Raw genomic sequence first — 21572 nt, 5'->3', positions numbered from 1 at the left:
GGGACAGATGCAATATACATAGACAAACTAAGAACGGCTATCCGATGCAAGTGTCATAGTGTTTATAGCGGATGCTAATTTGCAACACCCGTCCCTAGAAGGGCTTTTGTGAGAATAAGAGATTAAAACAGTAAGGTAAAAAGAAGGTAAACCGAGTACAGCAAGATACAATAGAGCACAAGGTAAAAAAAAAAAGGAAAGAAAGGAGGAAGGAGAAAGAAAAAAAAAAGGTAAACTCAGTACAAGATACTATAAAATGCACATTTAGTAGTAACATAACTGCAGAAAACTAGACATGAGTACAAGTTTGTTGGTGAATTAACCAGGATTTGGTAACTCTTAAAAGTGGTGAAGTTTGCAGCAGATTTCAAGTGATCAGTAGGGAGTTCCAGGACTTTGCTCCTTTCACAGAAAAAGCTGTCTGAGCAAAAGATGTTTCGCAGAATGAAACAATATAATGTTCTAATATATATTTAACCAGGTCGCCCCATGGAGATAAAGAATCTCCTTTTTTCTAAGAGAGTCATGGCTAAGATAGCATCATGAAAACAACCATATTTCTCTTAAATACATTTCAGTAGGATTTTAGTGTGTAGGATGGTCTCTAATTCAGCAAACGTGAGTCTAGAGTTGAATGTACATGTGATATGTACATATACTGTATGTATGTATATGTAAATGTAGGGTTCACTCCGGGATGGCATTGGAGTCGAATCACTGCCATTTGAGTATGTAAAAATACATAGGTTGCACCTTTTTAACTAGGTTTGTCCTGTCCAGTTTCTCCTTTGACTTCCATGGTAAAATTAGAGAAGAAAGTGTAAAAACATTTAAATCAATTTAAATTATTTTGTAGAGTAAGAGAGTCAAGGGGTTCACAAATACATATATATTTTCATACTGAAGGACAGAATCCCTATTTATTCCCTTATGCTGATCTTCCTTTCGGCCCAAAGGATGCTCTTCCAGGTCAATGTCTGCTGTTCTTCTCTATGGGGATGTGGGAAAATCAGAACCACTTTTATCACTAAGTACAGTAAATATACAGAAATTCGTCCCAGTAGTTTGTATATATTACTCACTCAACAGTCTCTGTAGTATTGGAAGATAAGGTGACAGCCTGAACGTTACACAACATGGTCTGTAGCACATAGATTGATAGTAATTTCCATATGTAGGCTATGGGAGGGTCGTGACGTAATGATAGTAACATCCATATGCATGGTCTCTGACCACCAGCTGAACATATGGGTGGGGTAACTTGTATATAAGACTATGGAAAGACAGCCAGGTTCTGGGAAGGAGTTTTTGGATGGCCATGATGAAGACGCTAGGGATTTTGATTGCTGTTGCCCTGTTCCTGGGGACAGCCTCAGCGACATCTGTAAGTCTACAGTACACTTTAATGAATTTATATACTAAACTTACACTAAACATATACAGTGTATGTTTATATATACATAGTAGACTAATAACCTAAATCACTGTTTTTGAGTGTTATTCCTAGAAACCTACATTTTCAAATTAGTTTTTCTTATCCAAAGCTGATTTTGTGGGCCATTGGGCAGATTATTAATATAACATGAGATGGATTGTTCAAAATTTGCATACATGCTTAAAGTAGCTTATTTTCCACTTTTGTTTACTATAGCTGTTTATCTATGTGGGTTCTGATTAAGACATTCATATTTGCAGTCCAGCTCTCAAAAAGGGTTATATCAAACAAGGATGAATATTTTGATTGGCCACAGTAGTGTGCGATTTTGAGTCCAGTTGGACAGCTGTGTAAACTTAAGCAGAGGTTGGCTTTCTGCTTTAAGATACCATGTATACACAACTGAAAAGCTGGAAAACTGAAATCACTTCTCAGGCATGCTTTAAAATGGACATAATGAATCAAGCCAACTCTGAATTTCAATATTTCATGAATAACTGAATCTAGCCAAGTTTGAATTTCAATATTTCATGAATAAAGGTTATGCATATTTCAGGTGACTGGCTCTAAATTAAGACATAAAATGGATGAAATGCAGACTGAATTTGCAATTATGTTTGGAAGAGATCTTAAATGATAAGCACTTGATGGACTGGGTCAGCTGAATTTTAGTGAAGTAAATCAGTTCATTCAGGCACAAATTCAAAATATCTCTGAGAAGTTAAATTTGTATTTTTTTTCAGATTAAAAAGACGCCTAACCTATTCTGTGATTGGAAAACTGAGCTATATTGTATTTCATTGACTCCGATTGTAGCTGGGGGTGGTGTACACGGAGGGAGGCATGGTGCAGGGGGAGAACATTCGCCTTGGCTTTCGCCGCCACATGGACGTCTTCAGGGGAATTCCCTTTGCTGACATTCCCGGAAGGTTTGAGAAACCAAAGCGTCACCCCGGCTGGGATGGTGGGTAGACTACATCTATATGCATATATTCAAAGGGGGAGGGAAAAATAACACCTTAACCATATATGAATATCAACTACCTAATAAGCAGTATGGCCACCCTTCAGCTTCAGTCCTGCTTGGAGTGCTGTCACACTCTCCTGTCCTCAACTGTGTGTGTAGTGGGATACTGGACTCTGCGTAAAGGTTCAGTGATGTTTAGATATGGTGATTAGAGAGGCCGGGGGAAGTGTTTGACTTCATCCTGGTCTTCATGAAACCACTCTTAAATTCGTTATCAGTGGGCATGGCGGCATTACCATCCTGGAATATGGGAACATCATGAGGGAACAGTGTTTGCACCAAATGGGTGAAATTGGTCCTATAAAATGGCCTCATATTCCTTGGTGGGTATATGACCAACAGAGTAGACCTAACGACTCTCAGTAGATGGCTGCCCATACCATTACAGATCCACCATCATGTTTAACAGTTAGCAACATTGTGGGTTGAAGACAACTTGGATTTCTTTAAACATAAAACTGTCTGGATGTACGAAAAAGGGTGAAAGACGACTCATCAGACCATATTACTGTTTTTCTTACACCAGATTATGTGTCTTTGTGCGTTGGCTTTGGATACAAACCGTTTCCAAATGGGGGCCCTGCCATAAATACCTGATGAAGAGCATAGCTGCTTAATCCTCTTCTTTTTGATTTGTCAGCCTGCTCCTCTCCAACATTGGTTTGCATTCCACATTGCCCAAGATACTGAGTCCTGCCGTAAATACCAGCTTTATGAAGCTTTCTGTTGAAACTGTCACAGATGTATCGATTATCATCTGCAGTAATTTTGTGCTGTTAAGTATCTGTCTACCCCTGTTGGTGAACTGCGACTTGTGACCACTGTTCCTCTTGGCAGTTTGTCTAAATTTTGTCATACGTTGTCATGATTTCTCATGACTGTTCTCCTCCACATTAAATAATTTTGCAGTGTTTTTGACTGATGCACCTGCAATTCAGGCACTGACTATTTTGCATCTTTGGAACTCTGGTAGTGGCCTCATGTTGCTTTGAAACTCACATAAAAAATGCTGATTGTCAGACCAGTTTTAAAGTTTACCTTTTTTTACTGTTTTACTTTTGCATAATTTTGTTCTGTGACTGATTGTTGATTAGTTAGATCTAGGTAGGCTCATTCTCTGTAAAGTCCTTTGAGACATGCTTTGTGATGAAAGGCTATAGAGGTAAGCTTGATTTGACTTGACTAAAGCTGACACATATTTGGCATTCAACTGAATATGACTCGCCTGTGTAGCTTCCTTTGTAGTTGTGCTTTAGTTACTTTAAAGTTAAACTCCTTTTTCATGAGGTGTTTGCCATTAATTTGTCTACAATGTGCAAGATCCGGAAAAGCTCTGAGACTTAAGGATTTGTCATCACTTATCTCATTACATATCTCAGCTAAGTAATTGTCTGTGTGTCTGTCTTTAGGCGTCCTGAAGGCCACTGAATACAGGAAGAGATGCCTTCAGGTGAACCTAATTCAGACTGACACTCGTGGTAGTGAGGACTGTCTTTACCTTAACATCTGGGTTCCTCATGGCCGACAAGGTAATCCTACACCCGCACCAATCCTGATCTATCCATTTGGCTTCACAGTCAGTGGTGAAATACCATACTGTGTACTCTATACTCTTCTAGTGTTCCCTGAAGCTGTATTTTTCATATGTTGCATCTTTCTTTTGTTACCTAGTGTCCACTGATCTCCCGGTCATGGTCTGGATCTATGGAGGAGGCTTCCTGACTGGAGGCTCGATGGGAGCCAACTTCCTGGACAACTATCTGTACAGCGGACAGGAGATTGCAGACAGAGGAGATGTTATTGTGGTGACTCTGGGATACCGAGTGGGAACCCTGGGCTTCCTCAGCACTGGAGATGCTAGCTTACCTGGTAGGTGTTAGCTTGGGCACTGCTGGTTGTATATGTGATGGCAGTCTAATATAAGTTTATTAGTCAATTAGTTAATTTTGAAATATTATCTGTAAATCACTTTCGTAAGTCTAGTTGTTTTATTGCTTTTTTGTCTAAACTAATATTCCTCATCACAGACAAGTGTTGTGTATGTTTGAAAAAACGCATTGGCTTAAAATGCTATTTGTTGGTTGACAGGAAACTATGGTCTGTGGGACCAGCATGCTGCCATTGCCTGGGTGCACAGGAACATCCGTTCTTTTGGAGGAGACCCTGACAACATCACCATCTTTGGAGAGTCCGCTGGTGGAGCTAGTGTCAGCTTCCAGGTGAGGGATCTCTGGAAAGGCCAGATATGGTTATTAAAGCAATAGAGTAATATTCTATATGTGGTTGGTAATTTGTATTCATGTGTGTGTGTGTGTGTGTGTGTGTGTATGTTCCCAAACTAGACTCTCACTCCCCACAACAAAGGACTGTTCAAGAGAGCCATCTCGCAGAGTGGGGTCGCCCTCTGCCCCTGGGGCGTCAACAAGAATCCCCGCAAGTTTGCAGAGCGGGTATGGATTCGAATGACCTTTTAACTTATGTGTGGAAAAAATGTGCGGTCTCGTGCTAATTTGTACCTCCATCTTCTTTCTCCAGGTTGCTCAGAAGGTCAACTGCCCTATTGATGACAAAATGACTGCCTGTCTTAAAATGACGGACCCTGCTGTCCTCACCTTGGCTGGTGACCTCAACGTGAAGGGATCTCCTGAGAGTGAGTACTCATGTCAACAAATATCACATCAGGGGATTGAGCGGTGATCTCTATCATCTAAAAAGACCTTCTAATGAATCTATTGTGAAGAAGTTCTTCAGTTAAGTTCCCCACTTGCACCAGTGATCTTCCCATTGGCGTTCTTCATCCGCTCTAGCCACTTAAGTGCCTTGTGGTCTGTTGTGGTCTGGTGAACTCGACACCGCACTCCTTTTCTACTGTGGAACAGCAGACCTGCCTGGGGAACAGCTTCTGGCTGATGAAAGCCACAGGATGGCAGTTGTCTGGTTGCCCCAAAATCTCCAAAGCACTTAATAATCCCTCCTCAATCTTCCTCTTCTCCCATCCCCAGTCCCATGATTCCTCAGTCATGTGCTTTGCAGGGTGAACCGTACCGTACTAAAGTGCTGTACAAAAGAACATTAAAATACAAAGTAAAAATAAAACACAAGGAAAAACATACCAACCACAACAATAAGCAACAACAAGGGACAAAATACAGAGTTATAGACATGACAACAGATTAAAAGATTAGTGGGCTGAAAAGGCCAGAGAATAAAAATGTGTCTTCAGCCTAGATTTAAAAACAGAGATGGAGGGAGCACATCTAATATCTAACAGCAACTGGTTCCACAATCGTGGAGCAGTAATTGCAAAGGCTCTGTCACCTTTTAGTTTTAGTCGTGACCGTGGGACATACAAGAGAAATTTGTTGTCAGATCTAAGAGACCTATGAGCTGAGTGCCAATGAATAAGGTCTGTGATATAAGATGGGCCCTGACCTTTAAGAGCTTTGAAAGCAATCAGCAAGGTCTTAAATTGAATTCTAAAATGCACAGGGAGCCAATGAAGAGAGGCTAGGACAGGGGTGATGTGCTTGCGCTTTTTAGTACCAGTCAACATCATTAACAGAGTTCCTTTTCCAGTTCCCCATGAACTCCCTGCTAGACATTTCAAAACAGTAGTCACCTTGTTACACTTTTCCACCACCTTATCTGTGTCTCTTTCAGGTTGTCTCTTTCATCAAAATGTACCCCCCAAAAGCTTGAACACCATCTCAGGTGGCTTCACTTACAAGTTCAAACCATGATTTGCTGTTTTTGTTTTGTTTCCAAATTTCACACACCTCCTGCTGATCCACAGATCTTCTAAACCCACATTTTTCAGCCCATGCAAGCGCCCTGTTTCATTTTATATACCAGGTCTTACCTCAAAGATGTCATTCACCATAATGTTGTAAAGCTGGACTAATTACACTGGTATAACAAGATCGAAGTTCAACCCATGTCTTTTGAATACATTTGATCTCAGGCTTATCTCTGAATGTGTCCACAAATCTTTTTAATTCCTGGCCATTAGCAGTTAAATTGACTGCAAGATATGGAACATTAATCCATAAATTCTTCATCCTGACTCTCACTTCCAAGTCCCTCTTGAATTATTTCTCTCCCTTCAGAACGCACATGACTAATGTTGGATGGCTGGCTGGACTTTCACCCCAGAAATCTTTCTGCCTCTCTGTTTAATATTTGAGGATGTCTTTTAATTTTTACCTGCCCAAAATACCTTAACCAAGAAAGCCAGAAATGCTGTCTGATCAACTATGAATACATTTGCTGGGATCAGTTGTACAGGTGGTAACAGGACTTCTCCAGCACTTACTACAGCTGACACTTACTTTCTAAAACTCTTCAGACTGCTTCAGCATAGGAGACATTTTCCGCTCAGCTCCAACTTAGTACTCACAGCTTTGAAATATAATTGCCCCGACAATTACAGCATTTGGGCTCTGCCCCTACAATCTGGAAGCTCATGGTCCCCTCCACACTTTACACATTTCCTTGATCCTCTACATGCAGCTGCTACATGCCCAAATCTCTGGCAACAGTGCAGTGGAGGATGCGCATAAGCCTTGACTTGGTGAGTTAAATACCCCAGACTAACCATGTCTCAGTGCATCCTCTCTAAATGTGATCAGTACAGCTGTGCTAGTCTTTTTTATTCCCCTTGCAAGGTCTTAACCCCACTGACAGCATCAATCCTTGCCCCTGTCAAGGTGTTTAACAGGCAGGACTCAGAAATATCACTGTCCATAACTACATCCATATCACTGTCCACCCCATAAATTACTCCCTGTAAGCCTTGACTGCAACCCGAAATGTAGCACTCAACTACACGCCAAGTACTGGATTTTTATGGCTTTAGTTTGCTATGGCTTCAGTCCTGCAATAAATCAATATATTGCCGTTGGCTGGCACATTGCCGTGTAAATTGTTCCCAAGCTCTTCCCGAAAAGCATCTGTCGGTTCAAGTGGGTTACGGGGCTTGCTTGCTATGTCTTTAAACTTAATAAGATTCAACTCTCCACTTTCTTCAGTCCTTGTCATTTTGCTTTCAGCCTGCCTTGGACCCTTTTCTTTTCCTTCTATATATATATCATATTGACATTGCACAGGGAAATACAAAAAAGAAGTTTTCACTCAGGGAGGCTCTCAGGATGGCATAAGCTATAGCGGAAATGTCAACCTTTTGGTCGCAATAACTCTGATTTGCCTTAAGAGTGCATCTGTCTCTTTGAATTTGAAACGGACAAGACGTTCACTCTATTCTTTGTTTTAATACACTTAGGCTTTTTGGGTAACACTGCTCACCATATTTTATTTTATTGTGGCTTTTCTATATTTGTGCAACATACTGTGAAATACCTGTGAATCCCTGTGTCAACTTCCCCCAGACCCCATAGTGCACAACCTGGCCCTGTCTCCTGTGATCGACGGGGACTTCCTTCCTGATGAGCCTGGCAACCTGTTCCACAATGCCGCTGACATTGACTACATCGCTGGTATTAACGACATGGATGGACACCTCTTCACCGGTTTGGACGTCCCCTCCATCAACAGGCCCTTGGTTGACACCCCTGTGTGAGTGTCAGTGTATTAATAGGATAATAGAAGGATAAGTGAGGCCTCTATCCTAGGTGTGCATACAAAGCATATGTGTGGGGCATCATGATGTAAAGATGTTTGCAGAAACTTTCATTAGAACCGTTTATTCCTGTATACACAGAGAGTGGGCAGTCTAACCCTAACCTTAAACCTAACCCTAACCCTCATACCCACAGTGTTGCTTCCTTTATTTAAATAGCTGTTGCACAGAGTATGGACACAGAGCAGGGAAAATGGGAGGAAAGGTGCTGGTTGGATGGGATCCTAGAAAAGCAGGGGTACATGATTTACTACAGTATCTCTGGGCACACAATTAGCCTTTTCAAAGTCCTTTTAAGTTCTATGTCACGTTTCAGGGATGATCTGAAGGCGCTCCTGGGTGCTTACACCAAAGGCAAGGGCCAGGCTGCTCTGGACAGCGCTTTCAACCAGTATTCGTCCAGCTGGGGAGGATCGAAACCTAGCAAGGAGAAAATCAAGAGAACTATAGTGGAAATTGGAACTGACTACATCTTCCTGGTTCCTACCCAGGCTGCTCTCTACCTCCATGCTGCGAATGCCAAGTGAGAATAACATTTTTTTTTATTGATTCTATTAATCAGGCTTATGTGCATGGCTTCATAAAGGGATGCGGTAAGCACATTAGATGCAGGCTTAGCAACAAGACTATTCATCATAACCCTTTTAACCTCTCCTTCTTCTCTGTAGGTCTGGCCGCACCTATTCCTACCTCTTCTCTGAGCCGAACCGTATGGCCGGCCTCGGTAGGCCCTACCCCAGCTGGATGGGAGCTGACCACGCCGATGACCTGCAGTACGTGTTTGGGAAGCCTTTCACCACTCCTCTGGCATACTGGCCAAGTCACCGCGATGTCTCCGGCTACATGATTGCCTACTGGACCAACTTTGCCAAGACAGGGTAAATGGACATTGTGTCCTGTTATTATATTTTGTTCATTCCAGTTTTTGTTACATGGATGCTCCCAAGGCAGATATGGCTAAGAGGCATTTGCACAGAATGATTTTCAAATTAAATATTTCCATAGGAAGCAGAATTTGAGTTTGATTTGAATTTATGGAAGCTAGAATTCATTTGAATTTCAGCATAATTAATTTTATGATACTCTCAGAGACTGATTCATGATTACTGTCATCACTCCCACTTTTCTCGTGATGGTGTTTCTCTGTGTCTATCTCCACAGAGACCCCAACAAAGGAGGGCTGAAAGTGCCCACTACCTGGCCTAAATTCACCAGTACTGGACACCAGTTCCTGGAGATCAACGCCAAGATGGACAAAAACTATGTGAAACAGAAGATGAGGCTGCGATATGTGCATTTTTGGACCAGTGTTTTACCCAGCCTTGCCTCAGTTCCGGCTACAGAGGAGACAGCTGTTACCATCTAACCCCTTTCATCAAAACCATCCTCATCATCATATCAGAGTTTAAGACTAAAATAATTCACTGCATTCCATCACTGAGACAATAAACCAATGCAAAAAAAAAAAGACCTGTTTACCTCGTTATTATCATGATCTGCTGAGTCATTTGTCACACTTGTTCCATTTAGTGACAACAGTCATTTATCATAATTGTTCCATTTAGTCACACGGTAAAAATAATATAAATATATTATTTCAACCCTATCTCATGTTGTCTTAATTAGTGAGTTGCCAGATAAGGTTATTCACATTTCCATAGTTTTTAGGACGATTATTTGCCAGTTGTCATATTTTTGACGAAGGTGAAATTATTTCATATTTCACCATTTTACCTTTTATATTTCACCTTTTATATATTATATTTATGAGCAATTAAAAATATAATTCTTTACAAGGTAAAATAAGTGAAGTTGTTGACAGGTTCAGTGGTGAGTAGTGCGACTGCCTTCACAGAAGGTATGTGAGAGGAAAAGGGGGTTGGGTCATTGGTTTATCAGGTGGGCCCCTCCCATCACAGATGTTTGGTGGAATTTGGCCCAGTACACCTCCGGAAAATTTGACAATGACTTCTGGCATCCCAGGAACACCACTTTCTATTCCCAGTCTCAGCTCTGATAAGACCGACACTAACACTACACTGACATAGGGTTGAATCAACCCACTTAGCAGCTCAGAGTCAGAGGATGAAGATGTTGAAGATGTGTAATGTCTTCAACTCTTCATTTATCATTTATTTATTTATTTATTTATTTATTTATTATTTATTCATTTATTGTTTTTTTAATTTATTTTTTGGACATCTTACTACCTGGATGACTGAAATGTATCTCAAAAATCACAACTTTTCAGGAACCAAGAAAAATGGCCTTGACCTTAGCTGGCCACCATGTACAGTATGTTTTGAGTTTATCCAATGGGTTTTGAAAGGGATTCATGAATATTTTCTCAAACCAGAGGCACATGTAATCCTCCAACTGAAGTAAGAACACAAAAATCACCAAAATTGGAGTTAGACATTCTTCACATGACAACAGTGATATGAGGTAGCAGCAGTTATGAAAAGAAAATGCCAGTGAGTACAACATTAGCTGGCAAGCAACAGCCTTGGATAAAATTGACCCACTGTATAAAGGTTTTGTTTCATTGGAACACTGAATAAAATAACTTAATTCTAACTTCTTTTTTTGTAACTTTTTTGTGTCTTTTTGTATCTTATGTTGTTAGGATGAAGGTTAAGTGGGAAAACAAGGTGGTTAAATATTATGTATTACGTAATGATGAGAACAGCAGGCCCAGAGATTGCGCTGGTCAGATGCTGCAGTATATGGGAGGGGTCTCCTGTATAAAAGCCTGGTAGTAATTCAACCTAGCTTCCACATTTGACCATGATGGAGAAACTGGGAATTTTGGTTGCTGTTGCCCTGTTTCTGGAGACTGTCTCTGCGACGTCTGTAAGTGTGTCATTTTTACAGAGTCATACGAAGAGTTAATTTCTGAAAAGCTATGCATGCAATCTGGAAAACAACCATCATCTGTTCAAGTTCAATATAGAGGATTCAGTATGTAAAAGAGCTACTTTTTTTCAACAAAGGGCTCACTACAAGTTAGTTGCTACATAATTTGTTCTTATTTTGAGTCATCAATCATTTTGTAAAAATAAGTGTCACTTTTTTCAAGTGGTGGATATCTCATTTTGGAACAAAATGTCTTACTCCAACGTCTGTTGGAGTATGTAGCTACAACATTTTTCTAACCTTTTCTTGATGTTTTGAAAGTTGTCTATCCTTTGAATTGCTGTGCTATATGATTGATTCAAAATCTCATATTCTGTTTTTTCCCCAAAAGATGCCAAGCATAACTTAGTGATTATAGATATCTTCTGAAATATATCAGAAATAGTATTTAATATGTTTACTAGCAGTCGATTAGCACCTACTTTGACCTTTATTGGTTTCTTTCACTAAAAATAAACTCAAGGTAATATGGTGCAATGCACAAAAAAACCCAAACATTTTGCATCATGTTAGCAAAGAGTGAAAAAGTTTTACTAATCTCTTCAGTCTAAACAGGAGTTTTAAACATATATTCATTGTAGAGCCCCTCCAATGAGTTACGACACTGTGCATAATCTATCAATTTTTCCATATGTGTAAAATGTTGGAAAACATTAGTGATTAATTGAACCTATTAAATAAATTAAATGTCTGCCAAATTTTAGAGGCACAGGTCCTATGTAATTGAAAATTAGTTCCATGCAAATTTGTTGGTATACCACACCAACTGTACTTTTTATGTGCTTGGCAAATAAAGTACATCTAATTCTGATTCTGATCAATAAGTCACAATGCTTTCGATTGTAGCTGGGAGTGGTGAAAACGGAGGGAGGCATGGTGGAGGGGAAGAACATTCGCCTTGGGTATCGCCACCACATGGACATCTTCAGGGGAATTCCCTTTGCTGACATTCCTGGAAGGTTTGAGAAACCAAAGCGTCACCCCGGCTGGGATGGTGGGTAGACTCATTCAACTTCTCACTGACCAGAGCAACAGATTTAAGGCCCTTTCACATCTAGAACAATAACTATAAATAATAAGATTAAAATCGTTCTACATAAATAGAATGTCTGTATTCCCACTATAACGATAACTACTAAAAACATCCAAAACGATAACTATAACTATATTTTTGGTTCGATCTCAGAGCGAGACAATGACAAAACATTTTCAACCAATCAAATTAAAGTCCTAAGAAAAAAGGGCTTTGTTTGCTGAGGAACTGATCACAGATACTGTTCTAGTGTGAACGCCTGATCAACAATGTATTGTTATAGTTTATAGTTATCTTTATAGTTGTCGTTCTAGATATGAATGGGCCCTAGTGTCAGCTAAAGGTCTAAATTGTATGATGTAATGTGTCATATAAATTCCATAGCTCACGTGATTTTGACAGTCCTATTGCATTGCTAGTCGTATTAGTGCTTATCACACACTTCTGACAGTCTGTGTGTCTCTCTTCAGGCATTCTGAAGGCCAATGAATACAGGAAGAGATGCCTTCAGGTGAACCTCATCATGACTTCCACCCGTGGCAGTGAGGACTGTCTGTACCTTAACATCTGGGTTCCTCATGGCCGTTCAGGTAAAGACTGAGATAAGCAGCCAGCAGCAGGTGTTTGCTCATCACCATGCCAACCCTGGACTGCCCTGATCATCCACTCCACAAGGAGTTTGAGCTCCTTCCTTCAGGCTGCTGTTTCAGGGTGCTCAAAATGAAAACACGGTGTGCCTGAGACTCTTTCGTCCCAGTGGCCGTACACAGACTAAATCTTTTAATGTAATGTGAACTGGTTCTCCTTGACACTTGGCACTGTATATTGTAGCACTTAACTTGGATTTGGACTTACTCATATGCTTTTAATACTTAAGTATGGTAGCGGTGACTCTATTTTGGCCTTGATCTGTTGTTTATCTGAGGTATTTGATGGTTTCAATGTCTTTTATTTAATAATAATAATAACCTTTATTTGTATAGCAGCTTTTATACACAACATGCAACTCAATGTGCTTTAGATCAATAGAAGGCAAACAAATAAAAAAAATATGTAAAAGAACAAGCAAAATGCATTACATTAAAATAATAAAATCAAGTAAAATAGAAAGATAAGAATATGCAAATAAAGGAAAACTGACTAAATGAATTGCATTAAAACAACACAATCAAATTAAATGGTTAAAATGAAGGCTAATTAAAAGCTAAGCTGAAAAGATAACGTTTTTAGCAGTCACTTGAAAATGCTGACAGGGCCTGCCTCTCTTATATTCTTTGGTATTGAGTTCCACAATTTAGGAGCATAGTTAAAAAAGGTAGCATGCCCAATCTTCTTTTGAGTGGGGTTTTGTACTTCTAACAAACCAGCAATAGAAGACCTGAGGGTTCTTGAAGGAATATAGAACAGCAGGGATTCTGTTCTGTAGCTTTGTATAAAAGTAAAAGGACTTTAAAATCGATTCTAAAGGATACTGGGAGCCAGTGCAATGTAGCTAAAACCGGAGTGTTATGCTGTTAAAAGTCAAGTCAAGTCAAGTCAAGTTTATTTATATAGCCCTTTATCACAAGCATGTCTCAGAGGACTTTACAGAGAATGTGTCTAGCTAGATCTAACTAAACACAATCAATGGTGAACAAAATTATATAGGACAAGCATAGCGAAAAACACAAGGTAGGCAAGAGCTTAGCAAGACAAACAATCTACCTATTCTACAACCTAACCTACCTGGCACCCCCAGCCTTAGACCCTAATGCACACAAGGAAAAACTCCCAAGAAAAAACTTAGTAGGAAAACTTGGAAAAAAACCTTGGGCGGGCTGAGGCAAATAGGGATCCCCCCCGGGACAGGCAAAACATTGAAACATTGAGTCATGGGCAACAATAATGACAGGAGAAAACAGAGAGAGACAAAAAGGAGAGGCGGCATGTGGCGATGAGAGGGGGCTGAGGTCAGCGCTAAAAATTCAGTGAAACGAGGGCAGCAGTCGTAATTCAGCATCCAGGTGGGAACAGCGGCAGCTGTAGAATTCTGGATAAGTTGAAGTCTCTCAATAGACTTTTTAGGGATGTTGGTAAAAAGGGCATTACAGCGGTCCAATCTACTTGGAATAAACACATGAGTTAGCTTTTTGGCATCTTTCTGGGTTAGGGAGGGCCATACTTTGGCAATAACTCTAACATGAAAAAATGCTGTTCTGGTCACCTTGTTTATATGGGAATTGAAACTTAAATTGGAATCTAAAATAATACCTAGGCTTGTTACTTCTGATTTGATCCAGGGATTTGGGTTCCAAGTCTTGTGGAGAGTTCCTCCCTTTTGGCTTTGGGGCCAACCAAAACGATTTCTGTCTTATCTTCATTTAGTTTTAAGATATTTGTTCTCATCCAATCATTAATGGCAAATAGACAAGTAGTGAGGGAGCTTAAGGCATCTGCATGATTTGGCTCTACATCATCATCATATCATCGGAATTCAACATTATGTTCTCTGATGATATCACCTAATGGAAGCATGTATAGTGAAAAAGGCAGGGGACCAAGACAGCTTCCTTGTGCAACACCAGAAGTTACATCATGTTTCTCTGATACATGATCTCCAGATGACAAAATTCCTCCCTGTAATGTACGTTTGGAACCAGTTTCACATTCAGAGAGACCAACCTCGAGACGATCTATGAGAATATTGTGGTCAATGTCTCAAATCATTGACTATTTTGGTGACAGCAGTTTCTGTGCTGTGGTTGGTTCTGAAACTTGACTTAAACAGAATGTTGTTTACATTTAAAAAGTTGTTAATTTGGTTAGAAACTACTTCAAGTAACTTACTTAAAAAATTAAGGTTTGATATGGGCCTGTTAGGACCCCACAGTCCAAATATGATTTCTTCAGTAGCAATTTTGACTATTGAAATTACCAGCAGCTGAAGCAATATTAGCCCTGACAATTATGATTTTGTTTTTTAAAAAAACGTCCTCACATTTTACACCAGAGACTTGGCTTAAAATGCCCGGGGCAGGATTCAGCAGTTGCTCGATGGTGGAAAACAGTATTCTAGGCTCATTCCCACTTGAGTTATGTGATGTCTTTACTATATGTTGTTTTATGTGTTCTTTGTGTTCTTTTGTTCATATACTCTAAAGCTACTTCAATTTGCTATCATTCTCTTTGTTACCTAGTGTCCACTAATCTTCCAGTCATGGTCTGGATCTATGGAGGCGGCTTCCTGGCTGGAGGCTCGATGGGAGCCAACTTCCTGGACAACTATCTGTACAGCGGACAGGAGATTGCAGACAGGGGAAATGTTATTGTGGTGACTCTGGGATACCGAGTGGGAACCCTGGGCTTCCTCAGCACTGGAGATGCTAGCTTACCTGGTAGGTGCCAATTTATTTATGTCTTTACAACAGCAACTGGAGGGTGATGGCCATCTGAATTCAGTCAGTTTATTTTCTAGATGTGACAGCTTTTTTGAGTTCAGCTACTTGTTGCTTGACAGGAAACTATGGTCTGTGGGACCAGCAGGCTGCCATTGCCTGGGTGCACAGGAACATCCGTTCTTTTGGAGGAGACCCTGAAAACATCACCATCTTTGGAGAGTCTGCTGGTGGAGCTAGTGTCAGCTTCCAGGTCAGAGATTTTCATTATTAAGTCTTGATCTTAGTTTGACTGATAGTTAATACAGTGCATACATCAAGATGACGTACATGGCTGGATAAGTCACAGCAGAAAAGAGTAAAGCCTGCACACTACTAACTCAATTCATACTAATTTTATCCCTCACAACTCACCTGTTCAAAATTGCTTTTAATGTCTGACTTTCTCTCTTCCTCCTGCCTCATGTTGTTATCTGTTCCCCTTTTGTTTTATTGACTTTGCTTCTTGTTCTGTTCCGAAACAAGACTCTCACTCCCCACAACAAAGGACTGTTCAAGAAAGCCATCTCCCAGAGCGGGGTCGCCCTCTGTCCCTGGGGCATCAACAAGAACCCCCGTCGGTTCGCAGAGGAGGTATATAACGAATCCCCTGATTTGTGTAACTAGTCTGTGTGATTTTGTAATTCTTTTAACACTCCTTTTTTGATAAAAGGAGCTGCAATTTAAAGGCCTACTTCTAACTTGAGGGCAGGGAAACAATTAGCCATGATCCATGACCCTTGCCTTCTCCCTGCAGGTTGCCCTGAAGGTCAACTGCCCCATAGATGACAATATGGCTGCCTGTTTGAAGATGACTGATCCTGTGCTGCTTACCATGGCCGGTCCCCTCAGTGTGTCCAGCTCAGCCGATAGTAAGTAATCCACCTGTAGCCTTGTAAACATTTATATTTTGGGCATTTATTAGACATTCTCTACTAGAGCAACTCAACAACAGTAGAATAAACTTTAACTTCAATCAATAGTAAGGAGTGCAAGGATCAGAGACACATTACCCTGACAATATTGCTTTGACCTTAGAATGATCATGTGAGCAAGAAGTGCTAGGAAAAGACATGGGAGAAACAAGAGATTGTATACCATAATAGATTGGTAGCAGAAATCTTTCGCCCTGCCACAGCAGGGGTTGTAAGGATTGCAATGTCGGTCGGTCAGTTGGGTTGCTTGCTCTGCTCACCACTTTTGGTCACGTGGGTGCAAGTGTCCGGCAGGGAGTTAGATTGCAGACTCCCAATCGGGATAGCAGTGTTTCATTCCCAGCAGGGACACTTGCACGAAATTCAATGTTGCAGGGCTGCTAGACTCTTAGTCTTGTTTTTTACTTCAAGGAAGTTAGATGTGTTTTTTAGAGATGAGCTTTATGCCTACAATGTGACAGGGTGTGACTGTATTATTGGTTCATGTTATAGGATTGGATGATAATTGGCATTTGGTAACCGTACTATGCTGACCATGAGCTACAGAATAGCAGTGGATTCACGCAGCTTGATGAATGCATCTATGTCTTCCAAATTTGGAGTTTAGTTATTTGTACATGTAAAAGTAATGAAAGAACCAAACAAAAAAACGAAACAAAAAACAGCATTAAATAGTCCTCAAATGGACCCAGCTACTCAAAATTGTAATGCTATGCACATATACAGCATGTACTGTATATTGCAGAAAGTTAGGCTACAAATAAAATAAAAGTGTGTGACTGTATCTGCCCCTATCAGAGCCCCTTGTATACAACCTGGCCCTGTCTCCTGTGATTGACGGGGACTTCCTTCCTGATGAGCCTAGCAACCTGTTCCACAATGCCGCTGACATTGACTACATCGCTGGTGTTAACGACATGGATGGACACCTCTTCACAGGTTTGGACGTCCCCTCTATCAACGCACCCCTGACTGACACCCCTGTGTGAGTAATGCCATTAGCTCACAGTGCAAACCATAACTGACAATTATGCAAAGGATTTTCCCAGAACAACATACATTTGAGAGAACTGTGGTGCGACAAACATTTTCAAGCCACCTGTTCCTTATTACAGTAACGATGTGAAAAGGCTCCTGGGTTCGTATACCAAGGAGAAGGGCAAGGCTGGTTTGGACAACGGTTTCTCCACATACACCTCAACCTGGGGCACAAATCCCAGCCAGGAGACCATTAAGAAAACCATTGTGGAGATTGGAACAGACTACATCTTTCTGGTTCCTACACAGGCTGCCCTCTACCTTCATGCCAATGTCACGTGAGAACAACATTACTGATACTACTGATATAATAACAATCTAGATGTATGCATGTGTGGATTCTCAGTTTTTACCTAAATGTTTCATAAAATGGCCGACAAATCACCTTATAGATAAACAGAGAAGCAGGATTAAGTGGAAAAACATGCCATCAGGGCACATGCTCATCTCTTGATCATAGATCTCCTTCTAAAATGTAGTTTTTGATCATCTCTAACCAAAACTAAACATCTATTTTGTTTTAATTGTTTCGCCTGTTATGATAGTCATTCCAACTTTTATACATTTGGTGGTTTCATAGCCTGGTTCCAGACTCCTGAAACATGACTTGCCCACTCTTCAGATTTGGTTGAGCGATTCAGACTCTGGTGTTGCTCTATTCAAAGGCGGTTTCTCGATCGGGCCAATCTTTGTGGGCGGGACTAAAGTTTGAACCGCACCGGTTTTTCATTGCCGTTTGGGCAGAATAATATTTGTTGATATCATTCCTTAACCAATATATTGTCTTTGCAAAGACAAGATATTTTTGTCAAAAACGACAGACATTCTTGGTAAAGTAGTGGTAAATACGTCCAGAATCAGTGTCACTGAAAATAACGTCAGAGCGGCCGGATAAATCAGTCACTAGTGATTGGTTCGGGGAAAATCAAGACCACCCACAGAAAACGGCTAACAAGGAGGCAATGTCAGACTGAATCATGGAGTGGTAATGAAATGGCCATTCAGTCTGAATATCAGGCTAGTGATTTCACTGTCAATAGACTGTAAAATGGTAAAGATTAATAACTCTATCCTCACATATGTTCAGAGACTGTATCTGTGTATCTATAGCATAGAAGTGACCTTAAGATGAGGTGTAAAGGAGCTAAAAGTTTAATAAACAGATGCAAAAGTCTTTTTCAGTGAGGTCCAGTCTTTGATGAGGTCACGACCACATCTCTGTTCTCTCCCTGTCCTGCCAAAGATCTGGCAGTACCTACTCCTATCTCTTCTCTGAGCCGAACCGTATGGGAGGCCTGGCCAGGCCCTACCCCAGCTGGATGGGAGCTGACCACGCTGATGACCTGCAGTACGTGTTTGGAAAGCCTTTCACCACTCCTCTGGCATACTGGCCAAGGCACCGCGACGTCTCCAGCTACATGATTGCCTATTGGACCAACTTCGCCAGAACTGGGTATAATGCTGCAGACACAGCAAACTTTAAAGGTCCCATATTGTGTAAAACTGGATTTCCCTTGCCTCTTTGATTATAAAGGAGTTGGATGTGCTATCTAAACATTGTGAAAGTATCAAAACGCACAGTAGCCAACTAAATCCACACAATCCATATTAGAAAACCAAGCCTCTAAACGAGCCGTTTGGACTTCCATAACTTTGTGACATCACAAAGGTTCACTCATTATCATTTTTGTAAGAAATAATAGACTAACAAAGTGTTTTTTTCAAAGCGGTTGAGCGATCGTCATTGTTTATTACCAGAGAGTTTTCCCTGCCTTTCGCTGTCTGCAGCTGCCGGCTCTGTGATAGCTCACGTTTCACTCTTGAAACAGTTAGCCAATCAGAACAGAGGGTTGTTAATATTAATGAGCCTTAAAGGCACAGCAACAGAAACTTGGTAAGGCTCAGAGAGATGCTGGAAAATGAACATGTAAAAATGGATTGAAAGTATTTTTGGTACATGACACCACACAAACAGCTTTTAATGGACCTCAATACATAAAATAAAACTGGAAAGTGTAGAATATGGGACCTTTAACTGAACCTTTTAAATCTGAATCAAGATCTGAATCAGACTCACTTTTATCTCAAGTACAACAAATACAGGAATTTGTCTTAACATTGATAGATTGACATTTTTTTTCTAGTATGTCCCTATGCACTGAATGTGCAGTCCAGTTGTCCCTGTGCAATGTGAATCAATATATGCTATGAAACTGTAAGATGATCATTATTGTGGTCACTGCAGTTTCGGTAATAGATATTCAGATCTGAACACAGTGGCAGGTTTGAAAGAGCTTACTTTTCTTTATTCAAGACCCAAACAATAAATGCTTTAATTCAATTGCTCTTTTCTGTGTCTATTTCCACAGAGACCCCAACAAAGGAGAGCTGAAAGTGCCTGCTACCTGGCCTAAATTCACCAGTACTGGACACCAGTTCCTGGAGATCAACTCCAAGATGGACAAGAGCTATGTGGGACAGAAGATGAGGATGCGCTATGTCCATTTCTGGTCCAGCATCCTGCCCAGCCTCCCCACTATCATCTGAAAATAAAGAGCTTGTGCCTTGTGCATAAACACTGTAGACCTAAACTGTGCATCAAAGACATTTGTCAGAATTGGTTCACTGGAAAAATAAATTGATGAATACTACATAATGATATTTCCTCCTTTTTTTTTTATATTGTATGACTCACAATACTCACTATATCAGTAAATTATATCTATATGAAAATGGAACACACTACTACTACTAGGCTACTACTACTACTACTAATAATAATAATAATATGGAGTGCTAAATTTTATGTATGTATGGCACCTGTGAAAATAAACAATCAATAACGCAAAATAAACATATTACACATTACAGACACTGAAAAATGTGGGTGTTGATATAGGCCTGTTTTGTTGCGCGTTTTTTTGAAAGTAATAATCTACAGTGATGGTATCACTAAGGTTGGTTGGGCATATTTTCTGCACAAATGGACTTGGCAGTGGATATTGGAATTCAAAAGCAGAAATAGCTAGATATATTGAAGTGTAATAAGTATCAACCGCATTGAATGTTATGGCGACAAAGGGTCCTGATGTCAATAACAGTGGAAACCTCCTTTAAGTAAAAAAAACCCCCCAAAAAAACATAATGCCAGTTATTTATGGGGTTTTATCTTATCTCAAACCACATGTTATTTGCTCATCTGTTTGAGAATCACTCCACCTGTTCTCATGAGTCAAGGCTCATGAACCAGCTTGGTTTCATCCACAATATTGACAGGAAGGTGTAAAGCAGTCTGATGCAGCAAGTGAAGGGAAACATACTGTTATATATGTTTGTGTGTGGTGGGAGGCTTGGAATGGCTCAATTGGCTTTCAGTGTCTTTATATGGATACAAAGACAACCTAATAGCTGATGTGAAATACCTCTCTCTTCAAAGAACTTATTATTGCACTGTAAAATGTTTACTTCTTTGAAAGTTTGCTTTTTTGTTCAGTGCACACACTGTGCGATCGTCAGGTGATAGCTATACATTTGTAACTTCCGTGTTTAAATGTTTTTTCTTAATCTTTTATTGAATTAAAAAAGACCATGACAAGTTAAATGCGCCATCAAACTTTCAATACTTTAAATGGTAGAAAGATGGAAGAATCCCATGGAAATCAGAAGAATAAAAAGGGAAGCTGGATGCTTCTGAACATTAAATCTGTGATCATTTAGAATAGGGACAGGCAACAGATTATAAACATTTTGAAGATGAGTTTAAAATGTCATTGGTTGCTTGAATAAATTTACTTAGGATAATAGGAGTAAGAATAGGAGTATTTCAGTTTGGGGACTATACATTTTTCATCTTTGACATCCCTCATTGCTTGTCTCTGTATCCCCTCCATTCAAAATGTTTTTACCATGCAAAGGTACGATTGCATGGTATGACTGCACACACTGTTCCTGCTCCAGAAGATAGTTCAGCATAGCTTTTTTTTATTTTTAGGTATCGAGGGAAAGGTTTTGCTGAGCACACATGCTGTTTTTGAGCAATTATTTGCTTCAAATCGATATGATTACACACATTGGCACCTAGTAGCTGCCCAGTATGACCACAGACTTCTGTTATTGGTCACTGCTGGAAGTACTCAATAT

The 21572-nt window shown here is 40.2% G+C and overlaps 2 protein-coding genes across 2 annotated transcripts; both read left to right on the top strand.

The window, feature by feature from the left end:
• Positions 1–1306: 1306 nt before the first annotated feature.
• On the top strand, positions 1307–9463 carry LOC139656492 (bile salt-activated lipase-like). The gene is made up of 11 exons (XM_071534091.1): positions 1307–1384; positions 2252–2399; positions 3872–3991; positions 4134–4331; positions 4551–4681; positions 4805–4912; positions 4998–5112; positions 7847–8033; positions 8414–8620; positions 8766–8975; positions 9259–9463. The coding sequence occupies exons 1-11, from the start codon at positions 1313–1315 to the stop codon at positions 9461–9463; spliced, it is 1701 nt and encodes a 566-aa protein (XP_071390192.1). The 5' UTR covers positions 1307–1312.
• Positions 9464–10884: 1421 nt separating this feature from the next.
• LOC139656484 (bile salt-activated lipase-like) lies at positions 10885–19979 on the top strand. Its single transcript, XM_071534083.1, has 11 exons — positions 10885–10950; positions 11860–12007; positions 12517–12636; positions 15223–15420; positions 15543–15673; positions 15946–16053; positions 16217–16331; positions 17193–17379; positions 17510–17710; positions 18676–18885; positions 19802–19979. The coding sequence occupies exons 1-11, from the start codon at positions 10885–10887 to the stop codon at positions 19977–19979; spliced, it is 1662 nt and encodes a 553-aa protein (XP_071390184.1).
• The last annotated feature ends 1593 nt before the right edge of the window (positions 19980–21572 follow it).

The sequence above is a fragment of the Centroberyx affinis genome, unplaced genomic scaffold (genome assembly GCF_046629955.1).
Source record: "Centroberyx affinis isolate AG114_WGS23_722 - 3 ecotype Tasmania unplaced genomic scaffold, CSIRO-AGI_Caff_v1 ptg002483l_1, whole genome shotgun sequence".
Lineage (NCBI taxonomy): Eukaryota > Metazoa > Chordata > Actinopteri > Beryciformes > Berycidae > Centroberyx > Centroberyx affinis.
Note: the sequence above shows the minus strand (reverse complement) of the source record. Positions and strands in the feature narration are given on the sequence as shown.